The 15694-nt window shown below is 40.2% G+C and overlaps 1 protein-coding gene across 1 annotated transcript in view; it reads left to right on the top strand.

Annotated features, from left to right (window-relative positions):
* The first annotated feature begins 1352 nt into the window (after positions 1 to 1352).
* Positions 1353 to 15694, top strand: part of Pitpnb (phosphatidylinositol transfer protein beta) — a 62616-nt gene continuing 48274 nt past the window's right edge. The window contains exons 1-3 of the mRNA XM_076837206.2: positions 1353 to 1442; positions 6080 to 6110; positions 9389 to 9534. Coding sequence (XP_076693321.2) covers positions 1423 to 1442; positions 6080 to 6110; positions 9389 to 9534 — 197 coding nt within the window. The 5' untranslated portion in view covers positions 1353 to 1422. The remainder of the gene's footprint in view (positions 1443 to 6079; positions 6111 to 9388; positions 9535 to 15694) is intronic.

Below are 15694 nucleotides of genomic sequence, written 5' to 3'. Positions count from 1 at the left end.
GCCTGGAACATGACCCCCTCTATCCTGCCATCTTGCTTTTCAGGGTTTACATCTTAATTTAAATTATGGCACCCGCTCTCTGGAAACTTTTAAAAAGGTTCCCATTCACTGAACATCTATTATACATCAGGTAACGTGTAACAAAGGTACTTTATTTGCTTCACACCCTTCATTCCTTTAAACAAATCTGTTGTACACAGATCTGTCTCCTTTTTCAGATCCATCAACTGAGCATCTGAGAGACATATGTACCTTGAGTTGGAAGAGCCAAGATTCAGGCCAGGTCTTTCTACTCTAAGGACCAACCTTGCCTTTCTCATAGTGGCACAATATTATGTTCTACGCTTTTATGTTCCATAAAATTAAAGCATTCTTGGAAATATTCCTAGTTTTTGTGGAAATACTTTCAATGAAGATCATCCTGGAAGGGAAGAATGGGGGGAAAAATGGGAAGACAAAATGCTGAGTAAACAAAGCAAATGAAGCCATAGATCCTAGAAAAGTGTGCAAAAACATGAAACGATGCATGTGAATTTTGGCGGTTCACAAATTTCCTGGGAGCCTCACTAAAACGTCTTCAGACCCCAGATAAAGGACCCTTACTTTCTGGGGGACGCTCTTGGACCAGAGCTGTGTTGTATCAACTGGTGCAATAAGTGTTTCACCCACTGCGTCAGTCCAGGAATCTTTTGGTTTGCCTCAGTAAATCCACTAGCATTTGTACTGTAAGGAGCTATTTACTCCACAATTACATACAAGGGGAATGGTGAACTAATGCTTGTGAGAGGCCGTTTTAGTTCACCTCTGTGGGGGACCAGCAGTCGGGGCAAGGACCTGCGAGGACAGCGAGTTTCTGGGCATCGGGAACAGCCTCCTGCGGCCTCCAGGTCGGCAGAACCGGGAGGGTGCAGACCCCGCAAGGCCGGCTTCCAGAGCCCGTCAGAAGTCTGCAGGGAGGACTGAGGAAGTGAGGGGCAGCTAAGAGGGGCTCCTCTCGGAGCAGGGAGAGTACAGCACTAACAGTCGCAAAACGCCTTCCAGGGAACCCACTGAAACACTCACCGGAAAGCGTAGGCTGCACACGTGCCTAGAGCGCCGGCCGCTGGTGGGAGGAGTCACTGAAAGCAGGCAGGCTTGCGCCCTCCTCCCGCGCAGGCGCAATAGAAGGCACTGGCTCTCCAGCGCGCTGCGTAGATGCAGGGGAGGCCTCGTGCGCCCCTTGGGGCGTGCAACAGGGCGGAGCTAACCCCCCACTGGCGCACTGACGCAACGGGTCGCGGCGGAAGGGTGTGGACGCGCAGGCGCGGCAGTGGCTCGGCGGCTAGGGAGGCGGGGCCGCGCATGCGTCTTGAGAGGCGGTAGCGGCGGCGGTGGCGGCAGAGGCGGCGGTAGCGGCGGCAGCTGTGAGGGGGTTCCGGGAAGATGGTGCTGATTAAGGAATTGTGAGTGGATCGGTGGGCGCGAAGGAGGGTTTGGGACGACGACTGTGGGAGATTCATTGACTGAGAAATGGCGAAATATTCCTAAGACGTAGTGAGCTCCCGGCCGGCCGCTCCCCGGCCGCTCTCCCGCTCCCCGGCGTGCTCCCCCGGCCCACCCTTGGGCCTTCAGCGGCGCGCCCCCCAGGCCCTCCGGGCGTTGCCGCGGTAACACGGCCGCCTTTTCCCCCCGGGCGCAGGCGGCGGCGTGCGGGCCCCGGCGCGTGGCTCGGGAAGGCGCGGCCGGGAGTTTCCGCTGGGACCCGCCTCTTCCCCGGCCCTCCCCACCCCCGGTCTGGGTCTGGGCCCGTTCCCAGGCCCGCCGGTGAGACGGAGCCGCAGCTTCCGGGGGTGGGGGAAGACGCGGTGGTCTGACAGTGATTTGTCGCCCGGGGTGGAGTCTGTCTGTCACCCGCGGGAGATGCGATTGCCAGGTGAAGGCATTCCTACCTTCGGGAGCTTGGCGCCCTGAAGTTCTGCGGCAGCCCTTAGACCCGATAAGCCGAGCTCCGCCGGGCAGCTAGGTGCCTTGGCCCGAGAGCCTCCTCCCTGCTCGGGAGTCTCACTCCCCAGGTCTTTAGATGTGTTGGTTCTAGGGGACCTACCTGCTTCACGGGTTAAGGTGGGGCGTTAGACCCATGCACTGTCAAATGGAGGGGTTGTCGGGTGCAGCAGGGCCAAGGGATTTTGTTGAAAACTTAAGTTTTTTTTTTTTTTTTTTTTCCCCAACTGTTGGGGTCTGTTAACATCGCAGAAAATCTGGTTGTCAGTATTCAGCTGTCACACCTGGTTCCTGACTTCAGCCTCCCTTTCTGGGGCAGCTTGGGATTTTTTAGTTTGGCCCATTCTTTGTTTTCTTCCCAAATTCACGTTTTCATTCCAAATTCTTTAAAATTTTTTTTTTTTTTTTACGTAATTTAACTGTCTCCAGACACCTTACTTGTAGCGTTAATTGTCCAATCTTTAAAAAGTTACTCATGTTACTTCCCTGCTTAAAACCGCCCAAAGACACACTGTCTCTTCAGAATAAAAGTCAAAGTCTGTGCAACAGCCTGCAAGGCCTTATCTGATTTTTTTCCCCTTGTTGTAGTCCCATTGATTACTTTTCCTGTCTGTGCCCAGTCCAGCCTCAAAAGATTCCGTCACTGATGTAACTTTGAGCTCCGTTGAAGACCTGTTGGTTTTTGTTCTGTCTGAAATATGCTTCTGCTGGCTCAATTACTCAACATTTTTAGGTCTTTGCTCAAATGAATTCCTATTTTCCTAGGTGTATTCTCTGTCTTTTTAAAATATCTTTATTTTATTTATTTATTTTTATGTGGTGCTGAGGATCGGACCCAGTGCCTCACACTTACTAGGCAGGTGCTCTACCACTGAGCCACAGCCACAGCGCTAGGTGTATTCTTAATACATATAAGGTCCACCGATTTGCCCATTTTCCCCACTTTTCTACCCTCTGATTCTTGAACCATCCCTAGCACATAGTGGATGCTCAACAAACACTTGTTTCATGAATTGATGAAAAACTACAACTTTTATCAGTGACAGGATTCTGTGAAAAGATGTTTTTGTCTTTTGTTGTAGAGTGACGTTTTTTAATTAAAGCTCATTTATAATACTGAACTTTGGGTTTATGTAAAACTTCCAAGTTTCTTATAACAATGTATCATGCATTTGTTATTTTAATATATGATGTAGGTAGTAGCAGATATTAAGACAAATTGAGGATATATTCAGGAAGAAATTGTCTCGGTTCAAGCCCCATAGAGAGTTGTAGAACTGCTTTTAGGTCAGATTCTAGTCATTTTTTTTTCTTCTGTTGGGATTACCTTCTCCCTCCACAGTGTGAATTTAAGTTTTCAGTTGATCCTTTGACAATTATGTAAGTAGTACATAGCTCATGGAAAGTAGTTCCTGCTGAGAATTTGCACACTAGTCTTTTTGCAAATGTTTCCTTTCCCTATGAAAATTTAAATGCACTGAAATAACGAAAGTTGAAGTATGCCCCAAGTCTGATTATTTTTCGTAAGGTGTACATTGCCCTTTTGGATGTTTACTTCTCTTACTTCTCTTGTGTGTCTTTCCCAGGGTGTTTTTTTTTTTTTTTTCTTTATAGACTTTTCTTTAGTTAAGGGCTGTTTTTTTTTTTAAACGCATTCCCAGTGTCTAGTATGGAATATGGCCTAGCATAGTCTAAGTACTCGTATAGTTGAATGAAAAAATGATTCTTTCTACTCTCCAGTCATCTTTCTGAAATTGTTTTTGGTCGGGAGAGTGAATTAGTCATTCCTATATAAAGACATTGGTAAACTAAAATATTTTGGCAAATATTTGTTGTCCTAGAAAACTCTATTTTTGATAAAAATTTAAAAGTCAGAAATTACTTTTGAGTGTGGGTGAGTTCCCTTCCATTTATTACTAATGCGGTAGATGAAGTTGCCGTTAGCGTAATGGAAAAAATTTCACAAGGATTTTCAGAGATGTTTGTAAATTTTCAAATTACTCTGAAAGTTGAATTTTGCTTTTAGGATAATAATAGAAAATCAAAACCTGTCAGTTCCTTTTCCCATTTACTTTTTACTAAGCAAATCTTGAAGAAGTTTCTTGACTCATCACTCTGAATGTCTTAATCACTTTTGTTTTGTGAAAGAAATTTCTTTGAAAGTGCTACTAAACAAAATAGGGATCTTCACGCTAGTGCATATTTGTTGAAATCACTCAACTATGATTTCTTTTTGGTTTTGTGAGACTACAGGGAATATTTTTCTTTCCTCTCTGTCCCTTTGTCTCTACAGTCCCCTTAGTTCAGGTCTTTATTAGTAACACTTGAAGACCCTCCCAGAAGACTTGTATTCCTCATTCTCCTGACCCTCAGTGCTTTTAACCACCTCTCGATGACCTCCTGGGTCTTCTGTAGTTACATCATTTACCTCTTGGAACAACCTTCCAGGACTCCTTTTTGCCTGTAATTCATTTAATTCTTACCATAGTGTTCCAAGCCCTGAAAATGTCCCATCTCTGTTTTTCTAACTTTTCCTCCCCCAAGTTATGCCCTGTTTACTGAGACAGTGAGCAGTGAGTGTGTACCCTGAGGGGACAGCTAAGATGATTAGGGATTTTTAGCTTTGGAGGGACTTAGAACAAGTTTATTCTTGATGAGAATTGAAACCAGTGACCATTGTAACTTTGAGATTGTCATCGTTTTTAAGTCACCATTATCAGTAAGAAAGAGTGACAAGTGACCCTTAGTCAAATAACAGGCAACGTGTCCAGTTCATGTTGGAGATTAAGGTGATGTGAACATTCAAGGCAAATGTTTGAGGGGACTGTGGAGAGGAGATGGAGGTGTTGCTGAGATGAAAACAAGATGTAGTATTCCTGGGGTACAGTAATACCCTCTTCACATTGTGCAAAATAAAGCCAACTAAGAATGTCTAGGTAAAAAAAAATTGCCACTAATGTAAACAAGAAACTGACTTACTTGAGGAGAAAAGCAAAAACACTGATGCTGAGGAGAAACTGAAAATGAGTAAAACCATTGGGAATTTTCTGTAAAATGACAATTGAGGTGACTGTGAGGTTTTTTTTTTTGTTTGTTTGTTTTTCTGCCTCCCCCCTCCCGCTTTTTTTTTTACTTTAAATAAAAGACTAAGGAGAACCAAGTAAGGGGAAAAGGAATTTGCTGTCTTGGAGCTCAGTGTTATGAGACAATTAATCTACAAAGAGGACTTTGGTTTTCAGATTTTATGGTAGAAATGGTTAAGGATGAAAATAAGGCATCTCTGTAAAAACTTAGAAAAATGCAATATTCTGACACATAATAACACCATAATATTTTTAAAAATAATTCTTTAATACTGTATTATAGGTGAAATGGAGTTATAAGGATATCCTTTTAGTATGTCCAATAGAAAATTCTTGGACAGGATTAAACATCTATCAATCTTATTGAGTCTACCCTGGAAAAAATTATTGTAATTATAAAGTTTAAGATAGTTTCCTTAATAAAAGAGTTTTTTTCTTTCTTTTTCTTTTTTTTTTTTTTTTTTGGTGTGTGTTAATTTGAAAGGATCCCTTACTTATTTTTACCTGATGACACTTGAACAATTGGGTACTAGAGAAACAGTTTCTGGAAACATTTTTTATGAAATTCAAAATACATATTCTTTGAGAAGTGTCATAAAAACAAAACGCACAGCATATAGATGGTCGATGAAACCATCTAAAAATTTCATGAGGGCAGATAATACATTCTGTACCCTGCAATTTTCAATGATGAGTTTTGTTTTTTTTCTTGTTTAATTTTACTTATAAGAATTGCTGCAACTGCATCTTTGGGGTCCTGGAACAATGAGGACACTTAGTACAAATGATCATTGGGATTCAGGGGAAGTAGCTTTTTTTCTGTAGTTTAGAAACCTTTATTTAGGGTTGTGGGAATTGCAAAGACTCTCTTAGATAAATGACATAATTTTATTTTCAGATTTAAGAGTCCTATCTATTGTATCATTGGATTTAAAGTAAAAGATTTTTTTAAATCTTAGAGATCTGTGTTTAAAGCCATTAAAGTGTAATACATATTTTTTCTTTTGTTATTTTAGCCGTGTGGTTTTGCCATGTTCTGTTCAGGAGGTAAGTCTTTCTTCTGAAAATTATTGGTATAATTTACTTTGATGTGTTTATCTAAACTCATTTCTTGGTAGTGTTCATTTTTTTTAATTCCAGTTTTGTAACAAAATATGAGTTGTGGTATATTATAGATAATCAGTTGCAAACAAATTTCTGGTCTACTGCCTTGTTTTTGCTGAGTGTGAAGAATAAAATCCCAGCTTCTCAGGAGGCTGAGGTAGGAGGATGGCAAGTTCAAGTCCATCCTCAGCATTTTGGAGAGGCCCTAAGCAACTAAGCTAGATCTTGTCTCAAAATATTTAGGAAAGGGTTGAGGATGTAGCATCATGGTAAAGTGCCCTCAGTTCATTGCCCCAAAAGAATAGAGTCTAACCAGTACAGGGATTCTTTCTACACCATCCCAGGGAAATGAGATTCCAGCCTCAACTGAAGAGCTTTTCAGGTTAAGTAGCTGGCTACCTATAAAAGCAACTGCTTTACTGTTGGGCATTTTAAAACATTTGTCTTTTCTTTAAGCCAAAATCTGCTTTCCCTTAATGTCTGACTGTTGTTCACACTTCACCCCACTTGGGTTTGGATATAGAGTCTGCCCTGTTTTGCTTGTAGTAACCCTTCAGACTTCCTGATGGTGGCTCTCCTGCCAACCCCGCTACCTGCCAAGACTTTTTGTTCCAGTTTCAAAGGTCATAAGGTTAAACATCCCAGCACATTTATTTGGCCTAATATAACGAGACCTCTAGGCTTCCTCCCCAACAGGTCACATTGCTGTGTGTGTCATAGTTGTTTCCTTGAACTGAAAACAGTGTTCCAGACACAGCCTGACCAACATCTGACTGGGACGGCTTATCTTTCTTGATTTGTGTGTGCCATAGAAATAGATCACCTATAGAGGAACTGTGTCCTGCAGTTGCAGCCACCTGTAGTAGAGCTGGAAATGTGAAAAAAGAAAAAGCTGTCTGTTAAGTGAAGATATGAGAAGCAGGCCTCATAAAACTCCCCAGGGCCTTCTGTTACTTGCACACAGTTCCTGCTTACTTGTCTGGTTTTCCTAGAGCTGTCAGTAGATGAGAAGTAGTGAATTGGAAGTGGGACAAAATAAACTGATAACCTAAGAGGTGACAGCTGACAGAAGATGGGGGGAGACACAGGAACTGAAAAAGAGTAGCCAGTAGCCTTCTGGTCCTGAGTAGTGGGTTCCCAGTAGTGCTTGACGTCTCACTGTGTTACAGCACAGTCGAGACAAGTCAGGACCCCTGTTTATTTGCACAGTTGATTGTTTTGAACTTAAATGTGCAACTTGACATTTGTTTTTGTTAGGCTTTTTTTGTTGTTGTTTCAGCAGGTTGAATCAGTTTGTTGAAATGAGTCTTGGTATTGTCACCCACACTACTCATAGCCTTTTGTTATGTTCAGATTTAATAAGCATGTCTCTTGTCTCTACTGAAATAATAATAATAATTGTTATTATTATTATTTGGTACCGGGGGTTGAGCCCAGGGGCACTCAACTACTGAGCCGTATCCACAGTCCTATTTTGTATTTTCTTTAGAGACAGGATCTCACAAGTTGCTAATCACCTTGCCATTGCTCAGGCTGACTTTGAACTCACGATCCTCCTGCCTCAGTCTCCTGAGCAACTGGGATTACAGGTGTGCTCCACCATGCCCGGTTGAAATCATTCTTAAAATAAGAACAAGAGGAAGGCCTAGTAGCATGCCACAATTTATCAGTACATCAATCACTTCTTTTGGATATGGTTATTTAGTTGTCTCTGTGTGAATTTTTTTACTCTGTGTTGATCAAGACTGAATTTACCTTTTGGTTGAGACATTTTCATCCTGTTCATGTATATGACAGTGTCGAAAAGTACATTCTGAAGGACTTAAGGATTGTGGTGTGACTAGACTAACCCTAGTGTTGTAACAGCCCCTTTGCAGTCTAAAGTCCCTAGACACTTATATTTGGACCATGTAAGAAATTTGTTTGGTTTCAGCTTCCTAAACCCTTCCAAATTGAGTAAGATTGTGTGTGTGTGTTTTAAATTAATCTGCAAGATAGCATCCTATCCCCACAAGCTTTTTTTTTTTTTCTTTTTTAAATAGTTGTAGTTGGACACAATACCTTTATTTTATTTATTTCTTTTTATGTGGTGCTGAGGATCAAACCCAGGGCCTCGCATGTGCTCGGCAAGCACTCTGCCGCTGAGCCACGATCCCAGCCCGTATCCCCACAAGCTTTTTAGATACTAATATTTTCAGTTTACAGTGACTCTTATTTCCTTAAATCAAATTTTAAATTTTGGATTATGAGTTCTTGGAGATAGATTTTTGTGCCTTTACTTTGATAATATAAAGAAAAAATGCTTCTTTAAGCTGTTTTCATTGGAAGGAAAAAGTTTTATCAGATTTGAAGAGATTGGAGCTGGTTTGGTGCTGTGGCTTCATCACTAGAACAAGTTAAACCATGAGAACTTTGCTTTTTGTTGCTTATGGGAGTTGATAGTGACAGAGGACAGTGCTGTTTCCTCACAAATGTAGGTGCAGGTCACTGAGAATTGAGGTTCACTAATGAAAAACTTGTCAGCAAGTTACTGCCTTTTATGGTAATACTCGTGTATTTATGATATTTTTAAAGCAGTTCCTGTTTACTCGAAGACTTTGTTTTAAAGTTCCGATTCCGGGTATCCAGTACTGTTTAGTTGAGCAAGGGCCAAATTGGGATGTCATACGTAAGTCATGAGGAAAAAAAAAAAAAAAACAGAGTTCTAAAATTTGGACCCCATTGTACTTTGATTCTTCAAGCGTTTGTTATTAAACTTTGTACCCTCCTTTTTATTGAGAACAGTATTCTGGTTGCTCAGCTTTAATTGACACAGTGACAGTTAGGTTCCTGCCATACTTTCCTCAGAATTTTATGAAGTTAAATGTGGTACAATAGAAGTAAAAATGCTTTAGAACGTACAAAAAAATTTTTTTTTCAAAAGTTTAACAGAGTGTCAAGAATTTTCTGCATAAATGGATAGTATGTGTTAAAGCCACAAAATATTTATAACTGGCATTTTTTGAATAATGGAAATCCTATAAAATATATAAATACTGAAAGCTATATGATCACCTGCTGTTTGTCTTTTTTTAAACGCTAATTTCCAGCTTGGGTTATATTTTCATGTAGATCATGTGCTGCATGGTTTGGATATACTTTTCTCTGTCTTCTCTATTAAGGTTTTACTATAGGACATTTCTGTGTTTTTTAGTGAAAGTCTGTGCTCTTTTACATTTTAGTATCAGGTTGGGCAGCTGTACTCTGTTGCAGAAGCTAGTAAGAATGAGACTGGTGGTGGAGAAGGAATTGAAGTCTTAAAGAATGAACCTTATGAGAAGGATGGAGAAAAGGGACAGTATACACACAAAATATATCACCTGAAAAGGTAAGTGGGGTATTCATCTTCGCTGCTCAGTCATTAAGTCAGTAGGCCGTAAGTACCCAGCTTATGTAAAAACTACCTATCTTACTAGAAGACATGCTGAGGTACATTTCTTATTTCAATGTGACAATGTGTTGCATTTTAATTTCTTGAGAGAATTTCTTTCTTATAGGTGATTTTTGAGTTGTAAAAACAATTTCGTTTGTTTATAACAAAAATTCAAACAACAAAGAGAACTTTAAGACATCGTGGTCCCTAGCCCTTGTATCAAATATCCATACCCACAGAGAAGAACACTAGCAGTGAGTGGTTTAAGGGTTTATCTTTCTAGATCATTTTTTCTGTACTTACTCAGAGATATTTTTAAAAATAAGCGTGTGTATGTGTATAATTTTTATCAGCTTTAGTTTTCTGCTAAAATGAGAAGATTCATACTGGACGGTTTGCTTTATTTTTTGTGTAATACAGGTCATAAACAGACATCCTCCATGTTTTTATTTCATATCTGTGTGATTCTTTTTAAAGTCGAGTAACATTTTTTAGCATGGGCATGCCATAGTTTACGTAACCATTCTTTATGTTACTGAGTCTTTTAGGTATTTTTGTCTCTTAAAAATGATGTTTCTGTTGAATGAACCTCGCTGTACATAGGTCTTATGTCTTAGATTACTATTATCTAAGAGAAATTTGTGAAAGTTGGATTTCTGGGAGGGCATACTCATTGTAAATTTTGACATTACTGCCAAATTGCCCTTCCAAGAGTTTGCTACTGTTCATTTTTCATATTATTCTTTTTAAATTTTTACCAATTTTATACACAGAAATTAGCCTCTTATTTAAGTTTGAATCTCTTCATAGTGAGGGTGAAAGTCTTCGTGGTAACTGACCAGTTGGATTTCTCCTATAACTTGACTGTCCATTGTTGTTTTGGTTTATCCAAGTTCTTTTGTACATTTTCCTAAATTTGGCAGTCTAATCTCTATCTTTGCCATAAATATTTTAAAATAGAAAGGCATGTCAGAACCAAAGGCACCCAAGAGCCAAAGATGAGTAGTGGCTTTTAAAAGTCCCTTCTGTCAGTCATCTCCCAGGTTATTAAGAGCAGGAGGCAATTTCTGCTTTCTTCTTGCTTTTATTTTCTTCATAGTCCAGTAAATTATGCTCCTGTTTCGTAGAGTTCCATGCAGTGTGGATGAGCTGTGGTGATTAGTATTTTTCTTATTTTCTCGGTTTAACTCTACAGATTGGTTTATGATGATGCATGAATATAAAATAGGCTATCACTTTATAGATCTTAAATTTTATCATTATTTTCTGATAGAATACAGCATTTCTTTGTTTCTGTTGCAGGTTTGACCTGAGAAATAATGAAGTTGGTGACTGATCAATCAGTTATCCAGAGATTGACTTATGGTGTCTTTAAATTTGTTAGCAACAAATATCTAAAGAAGTGTCACTTGACAGAATATTTGGGTATTCCACATGGCACAGTTTAGTGATGATTAATGATGATAGTGTTGCTTATACATACTTAGCTTTACTTTTCTAAAGTTTTAATTCACACATTAATTGATTTCTTTTGACACATTAGAGTTCCTTTTATAAATGTTGGACTCTTTCTGGTAATTGTAAAATGAACCAAAAAGTTTAATATATAAGCTCTCTATTAGTCTGTGATGTCCTTTTGTTTTGTTTTGTTGTGATAACAGGGATTGAACTCAGGTGTGCTTTACCACTGAGCCACGTCCCCAGCCCTTTTTTATTTTTTACTTTGAGATAGAGTCTCACTAAGTTGCTTAGGGCCTCACTAAGTGGCTGGGGCTGGCTTTGAACTTGCCATCCTCTTTTCTCAGCCTCATAAGCACTGGGATAGCAGGCCATGCAGCAGTGCACCCGGCTGTGAGACCGTTTAAAATCGGTGTTCCATGTAAATAAGATAGGTTGAAACAGATTCCTGATATCCTCTAGTTGAAATATTAAAAGAGTTTGATTGTTGGAAATGCTTGCCACGTTATCATATGGTCAGTTGCTAAATGATGCACGTATATATAATATGTTTCACATTTTTTAAAAACTAATCTGAAAAAAAGCCTAGAAAGATTTATTAAGATGAAAAGAAAGATTATCGGTTGATTGTAGGATGTGGATGATTTAAAAACATTCTTACTCTTGTGATTTTTTTTTTTTTTTTAAATGAGAAAGAGAAAGACTGTTAAATACCACTTCTGAAACATCTGATTTAGGTAGCACTACAGCCATAAATAATAACTCTGTTTAGTTGAAGAGGCCTATAAATATGGTCAGTAAGATATTCTTACTTAAGAGCTTATTTGGGCCTGAGGTTCAAAATTCCTTTTAGGCTTTTTGTGGATTAAATAAAGTCTTGGCTCCCTGGAGGCCAGCCTGCCTGCACACTTGGGCTTTTGGAACAGCTTCTTCAATCCTAGAAGGAGCTAACATCATTCCAAGCACCCTTTAGTTTTACCCTTTCCCCACATTTGTTTCTTACCCATCATTATGGTCCTGAGAAAAAGGCTGTGCACATATTATAGATAAGAAGACAGACACCAAGGCACATGTTTACCCACAGTCACATTACCAATAAGTGGCAAGATGGTGATTTTTTTTGATTGAAGAGGCAGTCTTGGGTGCCTGATAACAAGACCAGAACCCAGGTCTCCTATGAAAAGGAACAGGGGAACAGATTGGGTGGTGAGACTTTGTGGCACAGGTGGCAGCTGAGCATGGAGGCACAGAGATGTGGGAGACAGGACAGGGAAGGGAGCATCCACTCAGGTAAGAATGAGAAAGGGCCAGCATCCTACCCATTGATAAGACAAGTCAGGGATTGGTGTCAGCCTGAGAGGGAGGATGGCTCTTGGGGCCAGGACTATCAGATGCTGGTACTCAAATTCCTAAGTTCACATTGAAGGCACATTGGACACAGGACAACTATATTGTGGAAGGACAAATTTCTGTCTCATTTCAGAACACCTAATTTAGCAATAGGAGCTGAGGCCTTTGCTGTACTGCAAGAAAACCCCAACCCAGGGCAAGGCTGGTGGCACATCCCCTTAGTTTCCTCAGGGGCATGAGGTTAGTGTTCTAAAGGTGCACCCGCCCTCTCTGGAGACTTAATGGAGCTCTCTTCCTGGGAGAATTAAAGTTTGTGTCTTCAGGATGTGTTTCTTTCCCAGCATTGATCCCATTAGTTGACCCGCACTGTGTGCACTGTCCCGTGTAACATCATCAGTGACATTTCACAGTTTGGCTGAGGCTATCGGCACCTCATTTTACACTTGAGGTGCTTGAAATTCTGAGATTCACTTTACTCATAATAACCAAAGTCTCTGAATTCCCTGGCTAGTGTGCTTTCCCACTAGCAGAACACTACTTGGTTGATCTCAACCAGAAGATTGAGAAACAGTCTTGACCCAAGGTATCTAACCCCAAAGTAGTGACTCGGCAAGGGACATTTTATAAGTCTGTTTCCCCAGAAACTTCATCACTGGCCCCATCTCACTGCTGTTTTGGTAGCAGACAGAGGACGGGAACCTCAGCTGTGATCTGGAGCCTGCCCTCTTAACCATTTTGCTTTGCTTCTGATCCCCAGGGAGAGTCTGCATATTTTCCCATTCCTGAAGTGAGTGCCATGGGGCTCCACGGAGCAATTCTTCTGGAATCTCAGGTTCCACCATATCTCATTTCTCACAAGCCTTTAACTCTAAAGTCCTCCAAAATAAATTTAGCAAGGTTGTCAGGATTATTCATGTGACCTTAGTTGTTACACCTCCATTCAGAACAAAAATCCTTATTTCTAAGCAGGTCAGTCTTTTTGCTGTTCTCTGGAAGTAACCTGTCAGTTGTTCAGTGCCACCTGCCTCCCCCAGCCTCTGTTTGTTCAGTCCTTCACACTTTTTTTTTTTTAAATGTTGGGCCTTTTTGTGTGCAGAGGCATTTGGCCTTTTGAATTCTATTCATGTGCTATATTAACCTTTCTTCCCTCAACTCATCACTTTTTGTTCCTTCCACTCATTTTGACACCTGGTCATATATTTCCATTATTTGTCTTGGACCTCATTTTCTACGACAGTGTTGAGTATCTTTCCTTGTTTAGTACAGACTTTCTATAGTAGGTGATGGTGAAGGAAGGCAATTTAGTGGGCAAAGTTGTGTTTTTTTTGACCAGGGATTGAGCCGGGATGCTTAATTGCTGAGCCACATCTCTAGTCCTTTTTTTATTTTTTATTTTGAGACAGGACTTCCTAAATTGCTTATGGCTTTGCTAAATTGCTGAGACTGGCCTTGAACTTGGATCCTCCTGCTTCAGCCTCTGGAGTTTCTGGGATTACAGGCGTGCACCAACACACCTGGCTAGGCAAAGAAATTTGAAGCAGAACAACGAAATGTGTTGTAGCTTTTGAAATGGTTAAGAGAGAAAGCTCAGCTGTCCCGAGACTTCATTGTACAAACATACTGATCCGTTCTTCTTGTTCTTTTTGTTAGTTTGTTTGTCACTTCTTGGGGAAAGCTTTGTTCTTTTTCAGTTCTTGTAAGCATTATGCCATCACCACCATCAAGTCAGTCCTGGATGATAGATTGTAAAGCTTTGTCAGCTCTAGAATGGCCCTGTTTTCCAGAAGTTAAAACAGCAGGGGTTTTGTTGAAAGTCATTTTAAAATTTCATGTTATTCAAGGTAAGAGTTCATTTTTGTAAGCAAAAAGTAATCATTTTCCAGGAACTTAAGTTATGTTTAAAAAGAAGTCGCCAGAAAATACAAATGTGGACGATGCTTCACATTCAGAGAACATATTGTACAAGTAACGAGTCAATAAATAATCAGTTCATTCCTGAGTCAAACGTCAGTCATTGTGGGCATGTCATTTTTTCTTTGTATTTAGTTGGGTCTCTTCATGTATCACACAGTGGGAAGTTTTCTGAATCAAGAGTAATCCTATTCCAGAAGAACATCAGAAATATTTTCTGAATTATGTTTTTTCCTCTTCATGGTTTATCTCCTTTTTCATTACTATTCTTCTCTTATTAGGTGAAAGATACTTTCTTGTTTTTGTTTTTTAATCTCCATTTATTCCTTTTCCACAAATTCAGATTTTAAACCATTTTTCTTTTTTTTCCCTTATGCACTCTTTTTTCTTCTTCCTCTATTTCCATTGCTTCTCTGACACACATAAGTCACCGTCACCGTCACCTCTCGACCCCTCCATTTGTTACAGACTGCTGTGTAGACATCCAGTTGGGTCGTTTTCATTTGGGTTTTTAAAAATATAGAGATTTTTAAAAAGGGCTCAGTGGTGTTCGCAGAATTGTGCAACTACCATTTCTATCTGATCTGAGAATATCTTCTACACTCTAAAAAGAAAAAGAAACCCTGTTGCCGTTTGTAGGCACTGTCTATTACCCCTTCCTCTGGCTCCTGGCCCCAGTCCCTGTCCACAGAGGTGCCTTTTGTGGTCAGCTTCTTCTCCTTAGCACACTGTTGAGGCTCATCCATGTTAAAGCACGTATCAGTGCTACCATTTTTGTTGCCAATAATATTCCATTGTGTAAAAATACCACATTTTGTTTGTGTTGGACATCTGGGTTGTTTCTACTTTTTGTCTATTCTGAATAATGCTGTGAATATTTGTACATAAGTTTTTTTAAATTATTATTTTACATGTTGATGGACCTTTATTTTGTTCGTGTATTTATATGCAGTGCTGAAAATTGAACCCAGGGCCTCACACATGCCAGGCAAGTGCTCAACTACTCAGCCCCAGCCCCAGCCCTGGACATAGTTTTTGTGTGAACGTGTTTTCATTTCTCCAGGGTAGAGAACCAGCAAGTGGTGTTGGAGGGTCATAAGATGGTCATATAAGTATGGTTGACCTTTTGAGGAACTGCCAAACTGTTTTGCAAAGCAGCTGCACCATTTTATATTCCCACCAGGAGGATTACAAGATTCCATTTTCTCCATAACCTCACCAACACTTGTTATTATCTGTGTGATTATAGCCCTCTGTTTGGCGGGGGGAGGGAGGAGAAATGGTACCTTACTTGGTTTGAGTTGCATTTTCCTCATGATTAATGATATTGGGCATCATCTTTGTGCACTTTGGTTATTTGTATGTCTTTGAAGAACTTCTGTTGAAATCTTTGGCC

This window comes from Callospermophilus lateralis, chromosome 1, assembly GCF_048772815.1.
Source record: "Callospermophilus lateralis isolate mCalLat2 chromosome 1, mCalLat2.hap1, whole genome shotgun sequence".
NCBI lineage: Eukaryota > Metazoa > Chordata > Mammalia > Rodentia > Sciuridae > Callospermophilus > Callospermophilus lateralis.
This window is presented reverse-complemented; position numbering and strand designations above follow the sequence as displayed.